This window comes from Papaver somniferum, chromosome 8 (genome assembly GCF_003573695.1).
Source record: "Papaver somniferum cultivar HN1 chromosome 8, ASM357369v1, whole genome shotgun sequence".
In the NCBI taxonomy this organism is placed as follows: Eukaryota; Viridiplantae; Streptophyta; class Magnoliopsida; order Ranunculales; family Papaveraceae; genus Papaver; species Papaver somniferum.
This window is the reverse complement of record NC_039365.1, coordinates 33,395,440-33,423,331: the sequence shown is the minus strand read 5'-3', so window position 1 is coordinate 33,423,331 and position 27,892 is coordinate 33,395,440. Positions and strand designations below refer to the sequence as shown.

Here is a 27,892-nt window from a genome sequence, read left to right as displayed (position 1 = left end):
TTTCTTCCTCGACGTAATCCACAAATAATACAAAGTTAATAAAAACTGAGTTAACTCAGAATGCAGTAATAGATGTTATTAGTTCAGTGATCTTCTTATGAACAAAAGGATCAAAAGGATAAACCTGATTGATTAATATCTAAGGAGTAAGATATACAGTACCAATATTAGACGTTTCTCTCGTATGAAATTCATCCCTTCAAAGGCATTATGATCGACCACAATCAGATCTAAAAGAAACAGGAACTCACATCAAGGTTTAGAAAAGACGCAAAAATAAAAATAAACGGTCTAAAATGTAAATAAAGTAAAATGTGGGAATATAATTAAAATAAAATAAAATATCTTTTTATTTTTTAAATATGTATCGAGATGCGCATGTATTGATGAGATAATATCCAATGGTCAATAGGTGCACCCTTACCATGGTTGTCACGAACCCCGTCACATCACCACTCATCAGGACGACCGAAGAGAGTCCCTTCTATAATGTCAATATGGGCTAAAAATGCATCGCTTGCAACGCTTTTTTTTCATTTTTAATCGATCCAATTGAATGGGTATTAGTCATTTTTTCTCGAAATTGAATCAACAGTCGGAGAGTTATCGTCCCTGACTATGGTTAGGAGCAATGAAAACGGTTGGAAGTCGACCCGATTGACGACTAATTAGGCATGCAAATGGTCAAAAAACCGTCACCTAAACTTTTAATTTTAATCTTGATCGTTGGTTGCCAACAAAATTCAGCCATCAGATTTAAAACTGTTACTGAAATGCCACAAAATTGTTACAATATAAGTGTTAGACAAATATAACGCTTATAAATGTTATACACTAGCTGTTACAAATTTCGTTGCAAAATCTGTAACAAATTGCGTCACAAAAACAGGCTCCCTGAGTTTGGTCGTCCCGCACTGCTGTAGCAGTCATCTAATAAAAGAATTCTCTCTTACCTACAGGTGGTAAAATCACCTTGATCCACAGTCTCGATCGAGCAGAACTGTTAGGTAAATCCCTTATTATTAATTTTTCCACTCATTCCGGGAGTTTCACAATTAATCAGTTGATGATTATCTAGTTTCACGATTAATTACTTGATTTGGTTCCCTTTTATTTTAGTTTGTTACCACTCTGTATTTGATTATTATTTTTAAATTTTCCGCGCATAAAACAAGTTTGTAATCAATAAAGTTCTTTAACCCCAAACCCTAAAAGCAATATAATCATATAATCATAATCTTGTTTATACAACTTTTTATTTTGATTCCACCGTTAGTCTGATTCGAATTATTACGTTTTTCTTGTCAAAACAGAAAATGGAAGGTAGAATTATTGATAGAGAGGAAAGGGAAGCGATGAAGGCTGTGGAAGCAAACGAGATTAAAATTTATAACGATATGCGGACTATTGAAATGCAGGAGGAGCATAAGAGACGTAAGTTTTTTAGTTTTTTTTTGGTGGTATTATGGTTGCCTTGAACATTGTCACCAACATTAATCCTATTGTATTTCTTATATCTAACAGAAGGTATCAAACCCTTTCATTATGTGCCGAAACTAATTGATGTAACTGAGGCCGATTCCTTAACTGTAAGTTCTAAGTCTCTTAACTAAAATTCTGTTTTGTTTTCAAACTTCAAGTTACACACAGTTTAAATGTTGATTTATCGCTTGGTTGTGGTGCGCAGGATGAACGATATAAGCAAATCTTTTGCATCACCGGTATCACCAATAATACTGCTTCAACATTCGGAAGAGAGGTGTGTGTTTATCTCTTCTTACTTTTTCTTTCAACAGTTTTATTTGGAAATACTACTTACATGAACCATGCATTTTGTTTGCAGATTGCAATAGCTGGTCGCTTCCTTGATAAGCAGCAGAATTTTGACTGGAGTAAAAGTCACCGTGCTTTATGCCTTGGAGAGTGGGTGTTCTCTTGTACAGCAATGTTTCATGTACCTGGAACAGTAAATGTTTATTTGAGTCTCGATGGCAGGACACCCATTAGCCAGATCCTGAAATTTGACTATATCTCAACTCCAACTAATCAGGAGCTGTTCTCTACTGTTGTGGGGTTTCGCCAACAACTATGTCTTGCTCACCTGCTCTTCTCTAAATCTAAAATTTTTGATATGCCGTCATGTATCCCTCATTCTCCTGGTGATGCACTTCTGCTCAAGTGCATATTGAGTTGATGCGACTGCACCAAAACTGCCACCTTCGTCCACTTAATCCAAAATCATGGGTTCCCATTGGTTCGTGGAGAAAGTTTGTACTTGAGGTTCCTTTTGGAGCAAAAGCTAAGGGAATGGATTTCTGAGAGACTGCAAGAGGGATGTGTAAAAGGTACCCGCAATTTTCAAGGTTTAGGAGTGATCCATATGCTGGCTATCTTGGGTTACAGGTGGCTCATTCGGATGTATTGTGAATTGGGAAGAGGTAGACTGTCCTTGGATTTCGCAGATGTAGCAGGCTGGACAGCTCTTCACTGGGCTGCGTTCTTCAACAGGTATTTAAAGTTATACACCCGTTTTCCGATTTTCAATGCTAAATACATAGTAATGAGCACTTGATTCTGGTGGGCTTGTTGATGGGGGCACATTGGTTTTTAGTGCTTAGCGCTAAACCGCAGCTCCAGTTTTGACGGAACTTCTTTGTACCAACAGACTGAAAGCTAACATCACCCTTTTGCAATCAACAGAGTGCCGTTATCTTATTCTAACATTGTTGCATAATGATCTTTTGGCGCAGGAATCAAACGGCTCAGCTTCTTATAGACATTGGGTGCAAATCCAACAATAGTCACTTTGCAAACTATAGATTTCCCCGATGGATTGACTGTTGTTGAAGTCGCATCGAGAAATGGTCATCGCAAACTAGCAGCTCATCTTGCTAACATCACTGAGGAGTACTTAAAGCGCTCTAAGATGGGTGGTAATTGTGAATCAGGGAAGAGGAGGTTCGAAGATACTTCTTTGTATGGCCAGGCTGTTAAAATTCAAGTAAGGACTCTTCCCTTATAGCATCTTGTTTCATTTTTTTTTCTGTCGTTAAGGTGGTGTACTATCTTTAAGTTATGGAGTCGGTTTGCCTCTGATAAATATGCTTTTAGTCACCACATGTTACCAGGATGATATTGTTTACTAAGCCAATGTGTTGGTTTTCAAATTTAGGCTGCTTTCCGAGGCTTCAGGGCAAGAAAACATTATGCTGGAAACCAGTCAATAGAAGCTACCACAGTTGAAGCGTATCCAAGGATTGACATCTGTCTCTAGAATGGGGGGGTATCACACAGAATAGAGTACCCCATTACAAGCTGTAAATTTCATTTTAGTTGTACACAGAAGATAACACTACTAGTAAGGAATCTGTCTTCCCAGTTGGTGGGACTAATGAATGGCGTAGTGACATTGTGGATATAACTAGTAGCTGAAGCCTGGCCAAAGAATACATGGGTCAGCTGGGTTCTTGGACAAAGACTGTTTTGACAAACAAGCATAACATGACATGACACTATCTATAGGCAGTGCATCCAACTGCAATTATATGTGATGATTTACTTATTGTTATTTGATACTATAGCATGGATAGTCTTTAACATTTCACCTTGCTCTCCGGTCGTAGCTTATAATTGATTTCCAGCATGTTGCTTTCACACCCTATTGCTAAAATAAGGCATTGGTTGAGCAATCAGAACTATCTTGCAAAACTTTACAGTCACTTGTTCAAGAAAAAAATTACTAACAAGTCCAAACCCATCATGATACTTATCCAAGCCCATGGGACCAATAACAAGAAAGTTCCCAGGCCATTGAAAAATCTCCCAATTGAACAACACATCAAAATCAAGAATTATTCCAAGAATTTTGACGTGGCAATGTCTAGGTATCCAAGATCTCATTTACATAAGTACCTAGTAACATTACAAGGCTGTGTAAATATCCTCTTCAAGTAGTTGGTGAAAACAAAGAAAAAAAAATGTAGATGGAGAATATGTGGAATGCACTTCTGTTCACCCAAAAAACATAACTGTCACGAATCCACGCTGTACATGTGAATGATGATGTGGCCACATGCTTTTTAATGATTACTCCTCATGCCATGTGCATATTGTATCATAATGTAGACATTACACTACAGTGTGAGTCTACACCACGCACCACACTTTGAAAATTCAAACCCTACTACTCTCCATTTTGTTTACTGCTAATTTGTCTCCATTGCTTGGAAACTATTTTTGAGCATAATTGGGGGAACGGAGCATAAAACTCAAAAGAAGGTTACTTAGGCCCATGTGCATCCCAATTCGATCATTATATAGTGATAAAGTCATTAGATGATGATATCAGTAATCTGAGATCGAAACTCGTCACGACCGTTTTCTTTATGTATGCAATTTGATAATTTCAGTAAGTTCACTAAATGAGTGTGAGTGTGAGTGTTGAATTTTCAACAATCATAGCGAGAGACCAAGTGGAGGATTGATAGGGTTCCCTGTAACTAGTTAGCTGCGGCAGGAAAAGATGGAAGTAAAATTAGACATCTAATAAGTGATCATCACTAGCTGAGCTCTAAAGTGGGAAACACAAACAAATTTAAGAAGTGGACAGCAGCAGATAAAAGACTTGTTGTTTTGTTTTCTTTTGTTTTCTCTTTTCACACTTGTATTCAGTTTGTCATGCGCAAAATTTCAAACCTAACTTTTCGACATACAAGTTGCATGTAGATATGCAGTTGCAGTACTTCTTCGTAATCGGTAGTATTAGACCATACATTACACATACAGCAGGATAAGATTGCCACCTACGTTCCTATATGGTTGGTCTCTACTGAGCTAAATCTAATCTCCTATTATTCTACATACAATTTTCAGTTTGCTTAGGACTGCAGATTTTCAGTTCCATTTATCAGTTTGATATTTGTGCACCGGTGATGCGGAAGTTTGGACAATTTTTATATCCTATCATTTTATGTAGGATGATAAAATTGTTATACGGTAATAATCCAATTTGAATTCGAAATTTTTCAGCATCCCAATTCACTGGTAAATAATTATTCATGAGACTAAAAGAAATGATCAGAAGCAGTTACATTATAATTAGTGAAAACTTGGTAACTTAGTTTTATATAACCATTAACCAATATATATACTGCCAAGGGTCGTGCAAACCATTCTAGATGGCAGGAAGGAATAATGGGTTCTGCAAACGGTGCATATTATTAAATGATCATGGATCGGTATATATCATAAGAGTTGCACGACCTATCTTGCAAGCTGTGTCTGCTGTATAAATTCGCTGGCGAAAGGCCTGTTAACGCGTATGCATATGCGTACAGTACATCGTATTCGTAGTATTACCTTGTGGTCCATGAAGTAGAAGAATTAACAAAAAAGATGGATTATTGTCATCTGGTCCTTAGCTTCCCAACTTTACAGTAGTTTTCATCAATTATTCGCACCACCTACATATATTGACGAGAGGATGACGAAGACAACAACAACGATAGCATATATATACAATCAGAGATGAGGCATGGCTTTCATTAACATTTGTACGCACACGGCCGTGTAAAGCGACATTTAGCTTTAGATGATGGCTCAGTACCTCCCCATAACATTATGGATTTATTGTTGCCACCGACTAGCTACTAGTAGTAGTACTTGTGTGTTTTATATGCAGCAGCAGCAACAACAGCAACACAAACTACTGCCTCTCTAGCTGCTGGTCACAGACTTAAAGACCACTGTTTTATTACCTCTCCAACTGTTACTTTTTGAATAGTATCTATGCCTCTACGGCCTCTATGGCATACAGCCGTAGCCTATGATTTCAAGAAGAGATGTGGTCACTGTATTTTCTGCACTTGGAAACTGTTTCAACTAAATGTACATGACTTTTCACGTGTAATACACAAATGCAGAGGACTGGAGATATGGATGTGTCGAGATAGTTTTGTGTTCAAAATTAGACATTTAATTTGGTAACTGCATAAGCAGCTGCTGGAACGTACTACATCTGCAAAACCACGATCCACCATTATGAATCAATCCAGAATCAAAATCCAATACCAATACCTCCATTAAATTTCCTCTCATTCAAGCAGAAGAACAGCAAACTCAACTAACGAGGAACACCAAAATGTGCGTGGGTGGTGGTGGGATGAGTATACTTAATGGCGCCCCATGTGAAAACACTTATTATTTTGTAGATCCCTTGGGTTTTTTCACATGGTGAATCTGAGAAACAAATCTTTCCATATTACTATCCCATTCTTCGATCCCATTTTGTTTTGGATTCATGCATGTGGATTCAGCTCGCATTTTCTATTCACTTTAACGTTTCAAGAAGGAAAAAAAAAAGTGGACCCTACAACACTAAGAAATTGCCCATCTGCAATGTACTAGACTAGCCTTAATTACGTGTTCAAGTCACTAATCCCAATTATACATCATAGAAGTTGAGATTAAATTAGTAAATCAACGGCTCGGCATAGCTTAGAAGTTGAAAGCAAAATATATATTCATCCCATTCTTTTCGCTTCCAAACGATTACTCGGTTTTCTTAATAGATCAACAAACTCTACCTTATATTGAACTAACTAACAAGTTAGTTTAATATGTTCATATGTTCTAATATCTACGATGGACGATTCCACACTTGTCGAAACTTGAAATTCCCCCTCCGTATCAAAATTTGTTGATATTCTAATACCACACTTGCCTTACAAGAAACAACAAAAAATGTCACAACTCACATCTAACTAGTGTAATGAATACACCTAGATGATAAGGTTAGTTGAAGATTAGATTAATTAATTGATACTTTAGCTAAAACACTTTACTTCCCCTCACATGGATGGATGCTAATAACTCTAGCTTTAAAGAAGAAACTAAACTTAAAAAAGCGATTAATTAAGTAAGCTAAATTACTACTTTAATAGAAAGAGTACAGATCATAAACCCACTTAAGAAGAAAAACAACTACTGAAAATTAGAATTAGCGTGGGCCCCACCATGTGGTACTGATTCCTCTTCTGGTCCCACAACCACTATCCCCCTCCTCTCCTCGAACCTATCTATGGCTTATATGCCCCACCTCCACTAGCCCTATCTGATTCAGAACCCTTAGATTGGACAAAGCAAAAACAGTCTTCTATGGATCCAAAAAACAAATGACAGCTCAGATCATTTAATCTAATGGTTGTTATATCACCAATCACTCAATTGTGGTCTCATCTATAAAATATTTGTTTCTATAGACAGACCCACTGATTGCATTGCCTAACATTTGACAAAATTGAGAGTTTCTTCTGATCCCCTTATTCCAGTACCTGAGAATCACTCTATGCATCATGGATTGACACGAAAAAACTGAAATACATATAGGTAACAAAGTAGTCTAAGTTATTCTGAGTTTACCATTCTTGGTTACCTCTGCCTAATATGGATAGGTTAGCGATTCTGTGTTTAGGGTGTTATCTACTGTTCCCCGGTAACACAAGAGCGGTGAGAAATGATTCAAAACAAAAAGAAAAAACATGAAAAGATGTAGTATACAATAAGTACATTGGGATTAAAATTTTCAATTAAAAAATTTAACAAAAAAATAAATAAAAAGAAAAAACAAAAATCTAAATAGGAGGAGGGTTGCCAAGAACAACACCTGGCATGACATCAAAAGACTCGGAGCCAGCTAGACTAATTGCTGGCTGGCGGTAGGAGACCTGATTGTTGCTGTTATTGGTGGTGGTGGTGGTGGTGGCTGAGGAGGAGGTGGAGGTGGAGTTGGTGGACCCTAGTCCAGATAAAAGCTCAGCCAGAGCAGTCATAGCTTTAACTTGCATTTCCATAGCGGCAATATAATCGGTAGCTTCTTCAAGTAAATCCGGGAACGATACCTTTCTACAACCCGGCACTAACCGTCCAAGAACACGAACTTTCTTCTGTAAAACCGGTACTTTAGTATTCACTCTCGCCGGCACTTTAATCGCCTGTTTCTTCTTTGAATTCTCATTACCAACTACTAATCTAGGTTTATTAACTTTCTTTAATTTCAATTTAATCCGGCTTGTAAGTATCGCCCGGCTCCACCTTGTTTTTCCTTTTGCTTCAAATGCTAAAGCTCGATCAGCCGCTTCACGAACAGCTCTGCCTCCCCGTGGCAGAGATGACGATGATGAAGAAGAAGAAGTGTTACGAACACGATGAAGAGCTTCGAGAAGTTTAGTTGAGTAGATCCGTTGTTTTGATTCTGATTTCCATTTGTTTGTTTGGATTAATTGTTTCTGATTGTATAGAGAAATTGATGATGATGAATTTAGGTTTTTCCTTTTTCGCTTCTTTCTTGATGATTCTGGTGATGATGAATTTGTTGTTGAATCTAAATTCATAATCACCGATGAAGATGTCATTTCAGATGAATTTTTGAATCTTTCCTGTAAAATCAATCAATAAGAAATCCTATGAATCAAAAATTCGGAATCCAAAAATGAAAATTGTTTGAATAAGAAGAAAGGAGATTGAGTGTTTACCTGGTATGGAGAGGAGGAGAATAAGAGTGAGAGTGACTACTAAGATGGAGAGATTTGAGATTGAGGATTCAGAGGATTTTGGGGAGAGAGATAGAAAGAGGAATGGAGGAGAGTTTGAAGGAGAGAGAGAGAAGAGAAGAGAGAAATGGTTGGAGGGAAGTCGGAGGGTCCGAAGCTTTAAAGCAATAACACGACACCACGTGTGTGTGAGAGACGAGAGTATTTCGTACACACACCGGCCCAGGTTCTGTTTTCCTAATTCATTTTCTTTTACTATTGTTATATTAACGTTTTTACCTCATCTTCTTCTGCAAAATGCAAATTGGTTTTGGAGAATGATATGCATCAATTATAGGGTGTTATGCTTAAAAGACAAAAAACTTACAGCCCAATGCAAAATATATCTGCCCCATATTTTATTAACGCAGAACTTGAAGATGTTCCATAAACACAAGCCATGTGGTAATGTTTCTGTTCGCAGAAAGACTAGGTCTTATAGCACTTCATTCACGATACGTGCCATGCTGGATTCTTGAAAGCTCCGAGTACTGGGGTTGTCAAGGGTGAACATACAAAACTAGGATCCATTAGATGTTGGCAAAAGGAAAATCGAAATGAAGAAAAAAGAAAAGTAGGATTTAAAATTTAAAAGATAAAAAGAAAAATCGAAAAAGTAGGAAAACATATAACGAATTCGTAAAAAGACATAAATTCTTGCATCACGCTATTTTTCGTTTCACAAAATTGGTTAAAAAGATCAAAATCAATAATTTCTGGGTGAAATGGATAATTAGATTTTTGATACTGTTTAAATGGACAAAAATGTAAAAATAGGCAGGATGTAACCAGTTTCATCGTGCCCATTTTCAAATATTTTTTTCTTATTTTTAATTTACACAGGATGTATTCAGTTTCATTCTTGATATTTTTTAAATTTAAGCTAGGATAAAACCAGTTTCATCCTTATTATTATTTTTTTTGACCATTCACCCAAACTATTTTTTACTCGTCCATTTGAACCGTGATTTAAAAATATTTGGACAAATGAATTTTCGTTTTTACTATGACTTATAATTGCTTGAGAAAATTTACGAAATTTTTTTGATTTGCGAAAAAGACTAGGTTTGTATTCATAATACGCGTCATTTCAGATTTGTGAAAACACCAGGACTTATGGTTGTTATGGGAAACGTACAAACCAAAAACCACTACAACATGTTTCTAGAAAAGAAAAAAAATACAAAATCGAAAATATAAGATACACGCAATAGTTTCACAAAAAAAGAAAACATTTACAGTGCAAAACTATTTTTTTTGCTTTTCTTGTGTGACTTGCAAATTTCCCTCCTAAGAAACCAACTTGTGAACCACACCCTTTTTGGCCAACTTATGGACCGAACTTGTGACGGCCATAATGTGAAAGCCATAAATCCTAGACTAACAAACAGAGTCATTTTTGTAAGATGCCTTTGTTTACTTCGAAAGAGATAAAATTACTGCCTTTCTTAGCAACCTACTCCTACTGTGCTATTTACTGTTACATGCCTATATTAACAACATTAATGACAAACCATCAGTTTAAGAATTGTATCCAAGTAAAATGCAGTAATGGGATCACACATGAGATCTAAGTATACTAAATTAGTAGTATGTTATTTGGGTGTTCTAGCATGTTACTCTGTTGAAAGAATTCCTCTATGGACAGAGTAACATGTTGCAAATCCATAGCAGTCACATGCAAAATCTACTCACCTGCTCACGATCTCATTACATGCCAAGGATTTTGCACATGATAGCATTTCCCAAATATGATTCGCATTTCTCTTATATCCATTTGTATGTGGAACCATACAGTAGAACCAGAAGAATAATGTGTAGAGCAAGAAAAGGTAAAAACACAAAATTTACCTCTATGGTAAAAAAGAAAAATCCTTTTCACTTTCATTCAGCTTAATCTTTTAAATTTTTATCTCCTCTTCTACATTAATGCATGAAAAGGGAGAAACAGTAAAATCTAATGGCAATTCTTTGGTTTGGTTGAAATGACAAAACCCACTTTACGAACCATTTTTGTCGAAACAACATGGGGGGTGTGAAAATAACATCGAGTGTTTTTTCAGTACATTCCACAGATAAGAAAAGCAAAGAAGAGTTAAACAAAGAGCAAATGTTTTGTCGCGTGAGAGAAGGTTATTTTGGTAATGTTGTTAGTTGTTTTTGTTGTATTATCTGGTTTCTTCTATCACAATGAAAAAGATAAAAAGGTAGGGACGGTTGAGGAAAGTTGGTTGGGGCGGTGGTGCTGCTGGATTTGAATGAATGAAGCCTCATGTTACAAATGGGACCTTTCGTCACATTTTTCTTTTCATCTCTTCTAATGAGTTCCATGTTACAACGGCCTAGTAAATGATGCGTGTTTCCCGTTGCTCAAGAGTAGATTAGCATACTTAATGTCGACAGGTTTTGTTGTATAAAAATCATAAGCAAACCGTTCAGGGAAACTACTTCAAAACGGCATTTCGCATAAAACTTTATTTTATTTTCATCGGTAAACAAAAGATTAAAAAAAAAAAGAGACTACATAAGATTTGTACCATCCGGAAGAAACAGAGAACAAGGACTAGCAACAAGGTACTAGCCTTACTGAGAAGAGCAAAAAAAACACCCCCCAATCTAAGATAGTTATCTCTAACGAGACTGGAATTAAGGGGTTGAAATAAGCTCTAGGTTAATTGGCAATAACATCATTAAAAAAGAGACTCTCAAACTCTTTAAAAATCAGGCTCGATAAGAACGTTTCATACCGAGCTTTATTAATGACAGTGGCAGTATTGTGTTGTTTTCCTTCAAAAGTTCTTGAGTTTGTTTCTTTCCATAAGCTCCATAAAGTGACTGCAGGGATGAGGCTCCAAATCTGTGACTGTGTTTTATCTTCCAAGGACAAAGGCCATGCCAGTAGAATAGAATTTACACTAGGAGACATTGTAAAGTACCATTTCAGCTTCTCAATAAAGTGAACCCAAATTTTCTGAGCAAATTCACAGTGCAGAAAGACATGATCTGCAATTTCATGTTCACTGCAAAATAAGCATGTTGGAGACACATCAGTTATTCCCCTTCTTCTCAACATGTCTCTTGTAGGCAATCTAGAATGAGCTAGAGTCCACAAAAAGAAACCAATTTTTGGTGGTGCTTTCAGCTGCCACATAAAATTAAAAATATTGGAAGCAGTGATACCAAAATCTGTACTAGCAGGCTTGTCATATGCTGATCTGACAGAGAAAACCTTCTTAGGAGTAAGAGACCATTCCATAATATCCTCTTCTTCTAGATGAAAAATAAAACAATTAAGCTCATTCATCAACCATGACATCTTAGTTTTGACCTTTGAATTAAGTCTACTGGGTAAACCAAGATCCCAACAAAGTTTCCTGCAACTTCAATATGACACCATACAATTTTTCTTTCTAGAAAGAGCAAATAAATTTGGGAAGACATAAGATAAAGGAGAAGGAAGTAACCAATTATCTTGCCAGAACCTCACTTTAGTACCTTTATTTACCTTGAATTTGATATTGCTTGTGAATATATCTCTGCATTTCATAATACCCTTCTAGATTGCTCTACCAAAAGAAGTATTTGAGTTTTTTAAAATCCAATCAACACCATCAGTTCCACATAAAACTTTTCTACTGGGTTGTATGGAATTTAGTTTGGTAACCGTCGGGTTCAGTATCTCTATTTTGAGGTTATTTAAAAAAAAAAAAGGTTTCGGGAGAGTTTCTACAACGGTTTATTTGGAATCCCTGTTTAGTGTAAAGGTTTTGGTTTTGGGCCAAGTTAGAAACTCGAAATTCGGTAAATATACGAAACAGTAAACGTACAAATATTATACGGATTTGTAAAAGTAAAATTCGGTCAAAGATTAGTGATGAAAACGCGGGGTTACCAGAATACACCACCAACTTTTTCTTTGGAAATATTTATGGAAAAATCAGATATAATTACGAGAGTAAACTTAATGAATCGCAATTAAGAAAGAATATTTAGAGTTATATATCTCTCAAATTAGAACGTTTACAGACACAAGTCCGTGAACCTGATTTCAAGGATCAATTTTCCAAGTAATCAATCAAGTCATATCCAACAAATAAGGTCGGATATATCTACTATGATTGATTAACGCAAAACCTGTAATATTTCAATTATGAAGATAAAAAATAAATGCGGAAAAAGAAATAACACAGACACCAGAAGTTTTGATAACAAGAAAATCGAAAATACAGAAAAACCCCAAGACCTAGTCCAGATTGAACACCAAACTGTATTAAGCCACTACAGACACTAGCCTACTACCAATTTACTTTGCACTGGAATGTAGTTGAGACCGAATTAAACCTTCCCAGCAATTCAGTTACAGTCGCGTTCTTTACGCCTGTTGAACCCCATCTGGACTCCGCGAAATTGATTCCCTTAGCTGACGTCACACCAACTAAGAGTTGCTTCAACTCAATTGAAGACTTTAAACCAACCTTCCTCCCACAGATAACCCTATATGTGATTTCCTTTACGATCAAAAAGTTTGATCAAAGCGATGGAAATCGATAGCAATAGACAAAGTCTAGCTAACCTCAAAATCCGGACTTATGCAACCTGAAGTATAGCCGAGATTATTATTCACCTCACAAGTATAAAAATTGTGGAATCAACAAATTCTGGGACGAAGAGAATTTTGATGATTTCTATCTATCTTGTTCAAGTGAGCAGCTCATCAATCGAACGATATCAGGATACTCGAGCTATCAAGATAAACAATAGCTGGACCTGGCTCCACGAATCCCAATGAAGTCTTTGTAGTCGTTAAACCCTAAAAGGGTTTTAGGAAGAGGACGACTCTAGTTAAAACTAGGACATACCAAGGAAAGTAGTGTCAGGATTCAAAGATCATAGTTGTTTGAAGTTGCCCGTTATAGAAATTCAAAGCATAGGTTGCTTTAGGTTTAAGCTAAGATAACTTTAGAACCAAGCAATCAATATCCACTGTTAGATGAATCTTTGAGTCCGATTTACATAAACATGATATACACTCTGGTTAGGTGAAAACGTAACCGAACCTTGTATAAAGACTGTGTTCAAGGATTCAAAGATCATAGTTGTTTGAAGTTGCCTGTTATAGAAATTCAAAGCATAGGTTGCTTTAGGTTTAAGCTAAGATAACATTAGAACCAAGCAATCAATATCCACCGTTAGATGAATCTTTGAGTCCGATTTACATAAACATGATATACACTCTAGTTAGGTGAAACCGTAACCGAACCTTGTATAAAGACTGTGTTCAGGGTGGTTAGCCGAAACTAGCCAATTTGAACTTATAAGTTTAATATTCATTTTCATAAACACTTAAGACTTTAACCATGAGTCACAATCATGTGATAAAACAAGTCTATAATGTTTTTATAGATTTGATCAAATGTTAATTATTTCATAGAAATAACTTCATTACATTTGAAAATAATCGACATGGTTAGTAGTTGTACAAAGTACAAATACCATAGTCGTTCATAAGTCAGGTCAGTCATAGTACATGTACCGGTTTGTATACTATTAAGCACAACCAAGTTCTGGAGTTCAGAAAACTATTTAGGTATGTGTACTGGTATGTATACCTTAAGACTATAACCGGTTCCGAAGTTCACAAAACTATTTTGGTATACATACCGGTATGGATACACAAACCGACTTCTAGGACGCATAACTTTTCTAGTACGTGTAACAGTATGGACACCATACTGGTTCCGTGACCACAGTTCCTTTTCGGTTTGCACACGGTATGCTTACCGATCCGATTCACGAGTTAACAGATTTTTACAAGATGTGCATAAGGATATGCGTACCAAAAATCTGCTTGTCGACATATACCTGCTCCGCTACTTGTACGAGTACATGTAATACGGCTTCAGACTTATAACAATTTTCCCAGTTTGTAAGGCCAATAACACCGTCTTATATCTGAATCTACAGTAGTTCTATATTTCTCTCTAAATCGATTTGAAACATTCCCGAATAACATCAATGACACATATCACTGTTCCATGCTATTTTCAAATGATAAAATTTGAATCTTGATTTTGATTGCAAACAATACATTTTCCTTAACCGGAATTCATCAAGTATGTATTTCGAGAACTAATTACCAAGATAAACTTGACTCGAAATTCTTGTGCACGCATGATACTCTAATTATTTATGCGACATCCTCTCATAGATAAAAAGATGAATATAACTTGAGAAATAGGTGGTTCAGTCTTCACTTACCTTTTGTTGAAGAAGTTCTCTGAAAGCTTCGATGATCTTCGCCAACAAACGGTAGAACGCAATGATGACTGCCGAGATGTCCGTTTCTCAATTACACTTTTATCCTAATCCTAAACTTAACTAATTGTAGACTAGAAATCAAGATATAGTTTTGACAAGTAAATTATTTACAACAATCTTGAGATAGCAATACTTGTGATTTCGACCGAGCAATGCTCTAATAAGTTCCCCGTTTGTCAATTTTAGTAACAAAACTATCAATACATATGGATAATAAAATAATGCTTTGAAAACTCCTCGAATCCATCATGCTTGATTTCTTTGATTTCTTCAACTCCTTGAATTCTTCGTTTCTTCAGGTTGCAATGATTCTGAACGTGTTTAACTCAGCATCGTTGTTGTTGAAGATCCTTAGAGATAACAACTTCGAAAACAAATATTCTCAATCGTCGTTATACAAAAACATAATATTATTATCTTCTTCAAAGTTTAATTGTATCCCAACTTTGAATACCTATTACGGTGATATGTTTCTCCTCCTTAATCAATACTTATATATTTTGCATAATAGGTGAAACCCATAGATTATTGATTCACTCCCCTATACATAATGATCGGTAAACCATATGTATGTAGTGAGAAACTACTAAATAATTCTCCCCCTTTTTGTCAATAAAATTGGCAAAGGTACGAAAATCGTGGGATCGTAATGAAAGCAACCAAAAGATACTTCAGGATTCCAAGGTGTTTATGTATCAACTTTATCTAGATGATTTTACATAGTAAGCCAATACTCATCTAGAATATTTAAGATACAAGCATCCCCTTCAAATTCCACAGCCACACATCCCACAAAGATATAGCAAAGCACAATTTCACTTAAGAACTCTTCCCCATTTTATGCCATTCCCAAGAGAACAACATGAGTGACCTTGCTTTATGAAAAAGAAGGATTTTGTTGGACATTGACAAATCACATGGATTTGTATCTTCAATATCGAATTAAATTAATCTCAATGCCAGTTACGGACAAAGAGATAATTTTAATCAGTTTGACTCAACATAAGAAAATCTTACGGAGTGTATGTTGCAGTAATAACACAAAAGTGTGATAACAAGTAGATCAATACTGCAATAAAATTCTCAAAGAGTTTGTTCGATTTTCAGTTTATAAAAACATAACAGATTTAATTTCTGAGCATATATGAAATATCAGCTTGATTTACGAAAAATGCAAAGGCACAAAAATTTCATAAGACTTTTGCAATATCTAAACCAATAATGATTACATATTGCAAGTTCATATTTCAACAACTCTAGAATTTAAATAAATAAACTTAAAACATGCAAGATGAAAAACGTTTGAAATAGCTTGTGCAATCACAATTTTTTCTATACCTAACCCTAGTTATCCTTCTCAAAAGTAAGAAAAAATTCTCACAAGAAGTTTCCTAGTATTTAAAATCTTTGAAAAATTCTTTATCATCTCCAAACTCCTTATCAATTACAGGCATAGGAACATACAGTTCATGAATGAAAGAGTTAGTTTCTGCAAACCTGATAGGTTGTTGGTTGACAAGTGCTTCTTGTAGTTTAACAGATTTTTGTAGAATCTTCCTTAGTGCCTGCACCTCCTTTTTAGTTAGGTGAGTATCAACAACCATTGGAGCATAGGTTTCACAAGAAGATGTTGCGCTTGGAGTCTCCATTATTCGTGAGAATAAAATAGATTTGTGAAAAACACAAATATATTACTCGACAAGCAAGGCTTCTTGTGAAAGAGATATGAGTCTTGAGGTAGAAGATATTTACCATACAGGATTTCGGAACTTTATAAGTTCGCGTACTAGAGAATACATAAAACCTAAAAAAAAATAAAAAATGTCACTTTTATTCTTCTTTAAGTTTCGTATATCAAAATTTTCAATACCATTACTTGACATAGATTTAGATGATCCAAGTAATAATATTCAATTTTGATCCAAAGCCCTGATGTGCACAGTTATTGTATCTCTTAAGGGAACATGAGATAAGATGCACATTTCAACACAATTAAAGTGTGCTGAGGTGAGCAACAGAGTGCTCACCACTAGGTTCCTGCACGGAATATGCAATATCCTTCTTTACGAGACATTTAACCCGGAATCTTTTCTTTATTTGAGATTTTACCTTAACGTTTGAATCAATCGGTCTTTTATAAGAAGAAGAGTTAACTTTGCATGCCTCGGGATTGGAATTTTGAACAAGTTTAAGCACATTTTCCAAACGACTTGCCCTCCGTTGCAATTTCTTGACATACATACCTTAGTTTATGTTTTTACTTGAAACATTGTGTGAGTCTGTGACCCTCAATGGTACAATAAGGACATGTATTTTGGAGATTGATTCAGGGGCAATGTTAGCAGTTAAGCATATGATACATGAAACATTAAGAGAATTTCCATTAGTATACAAAAAATACATAACATCCTCCAATGATTTTGATGAATAGTTATCAATTAAATTATCAAGATTAATATGAGTATTGCTACATTCTTCAAAATTGACAATTTCTCCCAAGAGTTCTACACTTGAGCCTTCATCCTCTTAGGAATCATAATGATCAGAAGTTTCATCAGGCGTTGCAGCCAAACTCTTGTTGCCAGTGTATTTTCTTCGATTTGGACACTCATTGGAAAAGTGACCGAACCCTTTACACTTGAAGCACTGTGGCATATCCTCATTGTCAGTATCGTTAGAGTCTCTGTTTTTAACAGAAATAAGATTATGTGTCTTAGCTTACGTTGGAGGATTTTCTCTAGTGAACCGTTTATTTCTCTTCCTAAGAAGTTCTCTAAACTTTCTTGTGATCAATGAAACTGAGTTATCAAGATCTTCATCTAAAAAACTAGACTCAATAAAATTGTCCACAGAGTTGTCAACACTTTCACTTTTAAGAGTTTTAGTGTTTTTCAGTGCCTTGAACGCAATATTCTTTCTGGCTTTGGATTGCAATTCATGATCAAAGATATTCAACTTTCCAACAAGAGTATTCCTGGAAAGAGTTTCAAGGTTATTTCCTTGCATGATGGCATGTTACTTAGACTCGTATCTTGCTGGTAAAGATCGGAGAATTTTCATCACAATGTCCTTTCGAGGAATGTTTTCCCTAATATAAAACATGCATTAACAATTTCAGACACTTTTTGATTAAACCCATCAAACGAATCTTCATCAGCCATACGAATATTTTTCCAGTCAAAATTTAGGTTTTAAAGCCTAGCTTATTTCTCTGAGGTATCTCCTTCGAATACGGTTTCGAAGATATCACAAGCATCTTTAGACTTAGTGCACGAAGTCACATGGTGCTAAAGATCTGGGCTTATGGCGTGGATAATAGTGTTTAAACCGTAAGAATTATGCTTTGCAGCACTTATCTCGGTTTTACTATATCGTCCTAGTGGCTTCGCAACAGTAGTTCCGTCTACAACAACTGTCGGCATATTGTGTCTAATAACTACAAGTTTCCATGTCTCAAATTCACGGGCTAGTAAAAAGGAACGCATAGCAATTTTCCACCATAAGTAATTTGTGATATCAAATATTGGAGGTATGTTTATCGATATTGCACTCTTGTCCATATAGTCATATTTCTTTAAGCACAGACGTGTTTGCCTGCTCTGGTACCAATTGAAAACGCGGGGGTACCAAAATACACCACCAACATTTTCTTTCTTAGGCAATCTTTATGGACAAACTCAAATATAATTTCGAGAGTTCAACTTAATGAATATCAATAGATAAAGAATATTTAGAGTTATATATTTATCTCTCAAATCAGAACGTTTACAGACACAGGTCCGTGAACCTGATTTCCGGGTGATGGTACTTGGGTAATTCCAAAGATCAATTTCCCAAATAATCAATCAAGTCGTATCCAACATAAAAGGTTGGATATATCTGTTAGATCAATGCTAGGTCGAACTCGCAATCGTTGCTATCTCAATCTTGTTTGTCAAGTTTAGTTGTCAACACTATATATCTTGATTTCTAGTCTACTTATAGCTATGTCTCGGATTATGATAGAATATGTAGTTGAGCTTTGGACTTCACGGCGTTCATCGATTGAAGACGAATATCTACTGAGGGGAGCTTGGAGGAACTTCATCAACAAAAGGTATGTGGAGACTTGAACTCATCTATCACTCAGAAGTATATTCTATTCTATCTTCTATTGAGACTAAGTCGTATAGATATATAGACTTTATATTATACACATATGATATTTCGATCTGAGTTTAACTCGCTTATATATTTCTCGAAATATGTGTTGGAAATATTTTTGCTTTAACCACGTTCATCATTATTCTTGACGAAAGTCAAAAGATGATCATGTGAAAATCTCCTTGTAACATCTTACATGATTTGTGCGAGACAGTCATTTGATGTAGACGCGGAATGTTTCGTATTGATCATTCAATCACTTGAAAATTTCTTATAAGCTAATAGTTTGTGTGAGACAACTATTGTCGTCTTCTAAGAATGTTTCAATGATTGAAATGGGAGTTTAGAACGATTAACCCATGTCTGGATACATTAAGATTTGTGTACTAAGTGTGCGAACTGTTTTGATAGAATTCACGACCGGAAGTTAAGTTTGCATACCCATTCGCAAACTGATTCAACTAATTAAGTCAGGGTACTTAAGTTTGCATACCCGTTCGCAAACTGATTTAACTGTCGAAGTCCGGGAACCAAGTTACTGTTTCAACTGAGTTCGGTCCGGAGAGAAAGTTTACGTACCTGTTTGCAAATTGTTGGTTTAAGGATAATGTCTGGAACTTAAGTTTGCATACCTGTTTGCTAACTTAAATGATTCAAGTTCTAAAAACAGAAAAGTATGATTTCATACTCATGAACAGATGTATTTTAAATATTAAGGAATGCAATCTTTGCAAACCGTGGCTAAAATTTTCATGAACTGATTCTTTTGAATCAATCTGATTTTGATTCAATTGTGTCTTGTATACTTCTAAACAATTGAACAACTCTATGAGTAACATAATTATTCATTTGATGACCATTTGATCTAGAAGTGTTAAGATGAACATGTTTAAGACAAAAGTGTTCATATGAATAACTTTGGTTAACTGCTATTGAGCCAACTCAATATACACGTTTAGGTACGGTTACCCATATCTAAATGAAGGTATATTTCATTTGTGTGTAACAAGCTAAGACCATATAACGGTGGAAATATATTAGATTGAATCTTAAATCATGTTTTCATCTAACGACGAATATTGATTTCTTTGTTCCAAAGTTATCAAACCCTGATTTGAAGACTATATAAGGAAGAACTCTACCAACTGGGAAACCTAATCCCCACACCTTTTATGTGATACTAGTTGCGACTAGAATCTATTCTCCTTTAACATGGTTTTTTCCTAAAACCGTTATAGGTTAACGACTTGAAGACTTCATTGGGATTTTGAAGCCAGACCCAACTATTTCCTCTGTAGTTGCGTATTCTGATTTTACTTGTTCTATCGTATTGAGTATTATCTTCTCTAAGATTTGCTCGAGATTTACCTCCGATAGGTAATATATATAACGTAATCACAAAGCTCTTCGTATCATTCTTTGTGATTCCACAATAACTTGTTCTACTACCATATAGTTAAGTTATTGTGAGGTGTTTGATATTTCTAGGCTGTTCTTCAAGAATATAAGACCGGACTATCAGTTGGTTCCTGTTCACCTTGATTAATCAAAATATAGAACAAAAACTTCATAGATATTTCTGTGGGAGACAGATTTATCTATCAGAATAGACTTTTCTGTGGGAGACATATTTGTTTATCAAGTCTTCGACTTTGGTTCGTAGCAACTCTTAGTTGTGGGTGAGATCAGCTAAGGGAATCAAGTGCGTAGAGTCCTGCTGGGAATCAGAGACGTAAGGAACGCGACTGTACCTTAATCAGTGTGAGATTGGTTAGGGCTCAACTACATTCCAATTCGAATTTAACTTATAGTAGGCTAGAGTCTATAGCGGCTTAATATAGTGTGATGTTCAAAACTGGACTAGATCGCGGGGTCTTTCTGTATTTGCCTCGTTAACAAAACTTCTGGTTTCTGTGTTATTTATTTTCTGCATTATATTTGTTTATATAAATGAAATATCAAAGGTTGTGTGTAATTCAATCAATTGGTAAATCCAACCTTTGGTTGTTCAATTAAATTGACTGACATTTGAACATTAGTCTTTGGTAGCGTTCAAGTTGTTTATCATAATAATCAGGCTCACGGTCTATTTGATTTGCTGATTACATTGAGAAATAAAGACATAATCTTGGATATATTTTCCTTGATTGAGTCTGACTGTCTAGTTGGTTCTCTTGGAATTATATTGGAGTTAGTCCATACAGATTGCCTAACGAAATATTGGTTGTGGTTGTTAGACCCCCGCTTTTTCAATATCTATTATGATTGATTAACACATGACCTGTGATATTTCAATTATAAAGATAAAAAAATATAATAGGGAAAAGGAAATAACATAGATACCATAAGTTTTGTTAACGAGGAAACCGCAAATGCAGAAAAACTCCGGGACCTAGTCCAGATTGAACACCAAACTGTATTAAGCCGCTACAGAAACTAGCATACTACTGAAAAAGCGGGGGTCTAACAACACCACCCAATATTTCGTTTAGCAATCTGTATGGAGTAACTCGAATATACTTTTAAGAGAATCAACAAGACTCAATCAATTAAAAGTATATCAACGAGTTTATATCTCTCTTCTTGATTTGATTTACTCAAGCAGGAATTGCAAGTTCTAATCAAATGCAAGGAATAACTTGGATGGTACCAAAGACCAATATCCAAGGATCAATCAATGACAATCAACAACCAAAGGTTGGATTACTCTAATTGATGATCTAACGCATAACCTGTATTATTTCAATTATAAAGATAAAACAATATAATGCGGAAGTTGAAATAACACAGACACCAGAAATTTTGTTAACGAGGAAACCGCAAATGAAGAAAAACCCCGGGACCTAGTCCAGATTGAACACACACTCTATTAAGCCGCTACAGACACTAGCCTACTCCAAGCTAACTTCGGACTGGACTGTAGTTGAACCCCAATCAATCTCCCACTGATCCAAGGTACAGTTATGCTCCTACGCCTCTGATCCCAGCAGGATACTGCGCACTTGATTCCCTTAGCTGATCTCACCCACAACTAAGAGCTACTACCCAAAATCGCAGGCTTTGACAATAAACAAATCTGACTCACACAGACAAGTCTATCAAAGGATCAATCTGTCTCCCACAGATAAACCTAAAGGTTTTATTCCGTCTTTTGATAATAATCAAGGTGAACATGAACCAATTGATAATCCGGTCTTATAGTCCCGAAGAACAGTCTAGAGTTATCAATCACCTCATAACAATCTTAACCGTATGGTAGCGAAACAAGATGTTGCGGAATCACAAACAAAGAGACGAAGATGTTTGTGATTACTTTTTATATCTTGCCTATCGGAGATATCAATCTCAATCCAATCAATCTGATTGTACTCGTACGATAGAATATGCAATATCAGATCACACAACTACGATAAAAGTAGTATCGGTCTGGCTTCACAATCCCAATAAAGTCTTTAAGTCGTTAACCTGGTTTTAGAAGAAGAAAACCAAAGGTTAAAAGAGAACGACTCTAGTATGCAAACTAGTATCACACGTGAGGTGTGGGGATTAGTTTTGCACAATACTAGATGTCTCCTTTATATAGTCTTTCAAATCAGGGTTTGCAATCAATGTTAGATTAGTAACAAAGCATTCAATATTCACCGTTAGATGAAAACTTGATTTAGATTCAAGCTAATATTTCTCAACCGTTAGCTCGGAAACTTAGCTTGTTACACACACTTGACAATGCACGCTTCTAGGTTTGTTAACCGTACCCAAACGTATGCACTTGTTGGTTCAACAATAATTAACCAAAAGGTTAGACATATGAGTATTTCATATCAACCATGTTCTTCTTCACCATAACTAGTTCAAATGACTTCAAGATGAACTAGTTAGAGAGTTGTTCAATTGCAAGGAAATCTCATGTACTACACAAGACACAATTGAAGCAAAGATGATTTGATTCACTTGAATCGGTTCATGAACTTTTATAGCCACGGTTTGCAAATTGCATTCCTTAGTCTTTTTAAGTTGAAGTTTAGAAATCATCTTCAGATATATAACCTTCTCAAGTTCGCAGACTAGGTTCGCGGACTTAAGTTATCGGGCAGAGTTTACAAACTCCAGCAGAAATTCTCGGGAGTGATAACTTCGCCGTTTCGCGGACTGGGTTCGCGGACTTAGCTTCACGCACATAGTTTTTCAACTCCAACAGAAATTCTCGGGTTTGAGAACTTCGGCAGTTCGTGGACTTGGCTCACGCCATTCTTCCGGTTCTCTTGATCAACAAAGTTCGCAAACTTTGACTCAAGGAATAGGACTTATACATAAATGTGTTTCCACAACAATGCTTATGTCTACCATTGGTTATGTAATCTAAACTCTCATTTCAATCATTGAAACATTCTTAGAGGACATTATATAGTTGTTACACCATTTCTCGTCAAATAAATTTTCAAGATGATTGAAACATATCATGACTTTCGTCACATGGTAAAGATAAACTTGATCGAAGCGAAAATCTTACCAACTCATATTTCGAGATATAGATAGGAGAGGTATACTCGGCTCGAAATACCAAATGTGTATAATCCAAGTCTATATATATAGAATACGACTTCTTGTATCAAAGAGTATGAGATAGAGTAGATAGACTTTTGAGTGACAGATAAGTTCAAGTCTTCACATACCTTTTTGTCGAGAAGTTCATCCGGTTCCTTGAGTAGTTATTCTACTTGTATGATGGATCGCCATGAAGTAATTGAGCTCAACTATACTTTCTATCCTAGTCCGAGATTTGGCTATAATAGACTAGAAATCAAGACTTATAGTTTTGATCACTAACATTGACAAACATGCTTGAGATAGAAACGCATGCGAGTTCGACCGAGAAATGCTCTAACAACTACCAGTTAACTTCGCACTGAAATTTAGTTGAGGTTAAATTAAACCCTCTCATAAATTCAGTTACAGTCGTGTTCCTTACGCCTCTTGAATCCCAGCAGGACTCCACGCAATTGATTCCCTTAGCTAACGTCACACCAATTAAGAGTTACTTCAACTCAATTGAAGACTTTAAACCAATCTGCGTCCCACAAATAGGCCTATATGTGATTTCCTTTATGATCAAAAGGTTTGATCAAGGTGATGGAAATTAATAGCAATAGACAAAGTCTAGCTAACCTCAAAATCCAGACTTATGCAACCCAAAGTACAGCCTAGATTATTAAAGTATAAAACTTGTGGAATCAACAAATTCCGAAACGAAGAGAACTTTGATGATTTCTATCTATCTTGTTCAAGTGAGCAGCTCAACAATCGAACAAGATCAGGATACTCGAGCTATCAAGATAAACAATAGTTGTACATGGATTCACCAATCCCAATGAAGTCTTTGTAGTCTATAAACCCTAAAAGGGTTTTAGGAAGAGGATGACTTTAGATACAACTAGAACACACCAAAGAAAGTAGTGTCGAGATTCAAAGATCCTAATTTCTTGAAGTTCCCCTTTTATAGACATTCAAAGCATAGGTTACTTTAGGTTTAAGCTAAGACAGCTTTGGAACCAAGCAATCAATATCCACCGTTAGATAAATCCTTAAACCTGATTTACATAAACAAGATATACACTCTAGTTAGGTGAAACCTTAACCGAACCGTGTATAAATATTATGTTCAAGGTGGTTAGCCGAAACTAGCCGATCTGAACGTATAAGCTTATTATTCATTTTTATAAACACTTAAGACTTTAACCAGGAGTCACAAGCATGTGATCACACAAGTCTATAGTGTTTTTAGAGATTCGATCAAATGCTAATTATTTTGTAGAAATAACTTTATAGCATTTGAAAATAATCGACATGATTAGTAGTTATACAAAGTAAAAATACCGTAGCCGTTCGTGAGTCAGGTCAGTCGCAGTACATGTACCGGTTTGGATACTATTAAGCACAACCAAGTTCTGGAGTTCACAGAACTATTTGGGTATGCATACCGGTATGTGTACCTTAAGATTATAACCGGTTCCGGAGTCCACAAAATTATTTTGGTATGTGTACCGGTATGGATACACAAATCGATTTCTGGAACACAGAACGTTTCTGGTACATGTACCGGTATGGATACCAAACCGGTTCCGTGACCGTAATTCCTTTTCGGTTTGCATACAGGTATGCTCACCGATCCGGTTCACGAGTTAAAATATTTTTACAAGATGTGCATAAGGATATGCATACCAAAAATCTGCTTGTCGACATATAGCTACTGTTCTACGTGTACGAGTACATGTGATATGGCTTCAGACTTGTAACAGTTTCCCAGTTTGTAAAACTGATAACACTGTCTTATATCTGAATCTACAATAGTTCTGTATTTCTCTTTATATCGATTCGAAACATTCCTGAATAACATCAATGGCACATATCAGTGTTCCAGGATTTCGAATAATAAAACTTGTATCATGATTTTGATTGCGAACAATAAATTGTCCTTAACCGAAATTCATCAAGTATGAATAATTGCTCATTAAGCTTAGTCATTATATTTCGAGAACTAATTACTATGATAAACTGGACTCAAAATTCGTGTATATGCATGATACTCTAATTAGTTATGCGACATCGTCTCATATATAAAAAGATGAATACAACTTCACAAATAGGTGGTTCAGTATTCACTTACCTTTTGTTGAAGAAGTTCTCCAAAAGATTCGGTTGATCTTCGCCTTCAAACGCAACGATGACTGTCGCGATGCCCGTTTCTCAACTACACTTCTATGCTAATCCGAGACTTAACTAATTGTAGACTAGAAACAAGATATAGTTTTGGAAACTAAATTTGACAACGAGCTTGAGATAGCAACACTTGTCAGTTCGACCGAGCAATGCTCTAACAAGTAATTTAGGAGTAATTCAGAATGACATATGTATGCGTATAATCCGTTTTCGAAATACTAACCCGGTGCTCAAAATTGGATTATATGAATACGACTTTAAAATACAACATCGCATAGAAAATACTATATAAATGTGATATATACATGATATATGAGGAGATATCAGCAATTAGGGTATAGTCACATAGTAATGGTAAGGAGTTCAATACCCAGTATTACAAAAGAAAAAGAATTATGCGCAAAATTTTACAAAAGAGGGTAGTGGGTATATATATATATATATATATATATATTCATTATCAATGACCTTGATAGTATTTTTTTAATCCTCTGAAGACTCATCTGGTACACCTCGTTCGGTTGGGAGAATTGGACACCTAAGAATCCAATTACGGGGTAATCCAATTGTTAGATTCCAAGGAATTCGTTTCAAATCCTAAAAATTCATGTTCTATTGAGGTAATTCAATTACCTTTGTTTTTATCCCGGAATCCAATTACATTGCACTATTGGACGCAATGCAACGGGAATCTATTATTTTGAAGGGAACTGGATTCCTAGGAATTAAAATTCTTAATAACATAGAGTTCATTTGCGTCATTCAGTTCAAGGAATTGGGTGCATTTCCTAGGAATGGGTTACCCAACATCCAATTCCTTTAAATGAACATGTTGCTAAATTTTAGTTAGCCATATGAATCAGTTGTAATTAAATAAACAACTTAATATTTCCCATAATAACCTACGAGAGACTGAAATACTTGCTTTTTCATCGCTTTATGTCATTCTTTGTTGGCATCTATATTTCTCGGATTTTGGAAATGTAAAACGACAGATTTTGGTAGTTTCGGTGTTTAGAGCTTCTCCAACGATCATTTTATGTGTTTCTTATGTGGAAACACAAAAAATATATCCTCTTCTCATTTTCCTAAAAATTAGTGACAAAAAAAAAATCGATCTCCAACGGTATTGTATTTGGCATATTCTTTTAATTAATATAGGTTTTATTTCAATAATAATTAGTTTTGATTAGACCTAAAAATAGTTATCAAATATATTAATGTTAATTTAATTAAGTAAATGCTGGCATCTTCAAGGTGAATGTCTAGTTTTAAACATTTATCTTGAGGATGTCAACTCAAAATTAAGCCACATCATCTATACGTTTATCAAAGAAGTTAGGGTTGGAGAAGAATTTTAGAGAAAATGAATGTATATCTTACGTGGATTTAGACATTTATCTTCACGTGCATTTCCTTGGAGAAGCTCTTAGTATGTGTATTCATAATGTTACAAATAAATTTGGTATCCATATGTTTTGAGGAATATGGATAAGATATGTACTGAACCAATACAATCAATCACCCAACTTGAAGATAAAGAAAAGCGTAAATTCTGGTTTTAATGGGACACAACCTCAAATTTTATCAACTATCTTCAAAATAAGGAGTATTCTTACAGTTAAATATCTCACCTAAAATCCTATTTTCACTCACTCAAGAGCCGTCACATGGAATCATGGACAACACATACCAAACTAGATAATTGCATCTAGTTATTAGCCTACAGCTATAACTAATAACCCATTTACTACAATAAACATACTCAAACTCACAATGGTTGAGGGTACAAAGAATAGGCATATGACATTTCTACCCTCTGAAAAGATCCTTGTCCTCAAGGATAAAAATTTGGATAACGAGCCAAAATGTTAGAAACATCCTCTCATGTGGTATTATCTAGACTTTAGTAACACCAACGAATTAGGAGTTGTGGGACTGAGTGGTCATTTCTTTATTTCTCCTGATTATAATTGCATTAGGTGGCACAATAATCTGACCTTCATGATCAACCAATGAAAGTGTAGGAGAAGGAATTAAAACCTATATGGTTCTTGAGCTGAGAAGAACATGAAACACAGAAATGAGTACGTGTTTCAGATGGTAACTAAAACTTATCGGCTAAG

At 35.5% G+C, this 27,892-nt stretch overlaps 2 protein-coding genes across 2 annotated transcripts; one reads left to right on the top strand and one right to left on the bottom strand.

Moving 5' to 3' along the window:
- Positions 1-938: 938 nt before the first annotated feature.
- LOC113301526 (calmodulin-binding transcription activator 6-like) lies at positions 939-3,512 on the top strand. Its single transcript, XM_026550299.1, has 7 exons — positions 939-1,007; positions 1,314-1,434; positions 1,525-1,589; positions 1,688-1,759; positions 1,844-2,508; positions 2,751-3,001; positions 3,173-3,512. Exons 2-5 carry the CDS (start codon positions 1,317-1,319, stop codon positions 2,192-2,194), a joined length of 606 nt encoding a protein of 201 aa, XP_026406084.1. The 5' UTR covers positions 939-1,007; positions 1,314-1,316; the 3' UTR covers positions 2,195-2,508; positions 2,751-3,001; positions 3,173-3,512.
- Positions 3,513-7,520: 4,008 nt separating this feature from the next.
- On the bottom strand, positions 7,521-8,684 carry LOC113302176 (transcription factor bHLH148-like). The gene is made up of 2 exons (XM_026551029.1): positions 8,532-8,684; positions 7,521-8,435 (listed from the first exon to the last, which is right to left on the bottom strand). The coding sequence occupies exon 2, from the start codon at positions 8,409-8,411 to the stop codon at positions 7,632-7,634; it is 780 nt and encodes a 259-aa protein (XP_026406814.1). The 5' UTR covers positions 8,412-8,435; positions 8,532-8,684; the 3' UTR covers positions 7,521-7,631.
- Between the last annotated feature and the right edge of the window lie 19,208 nt (positions 8,685-27,892).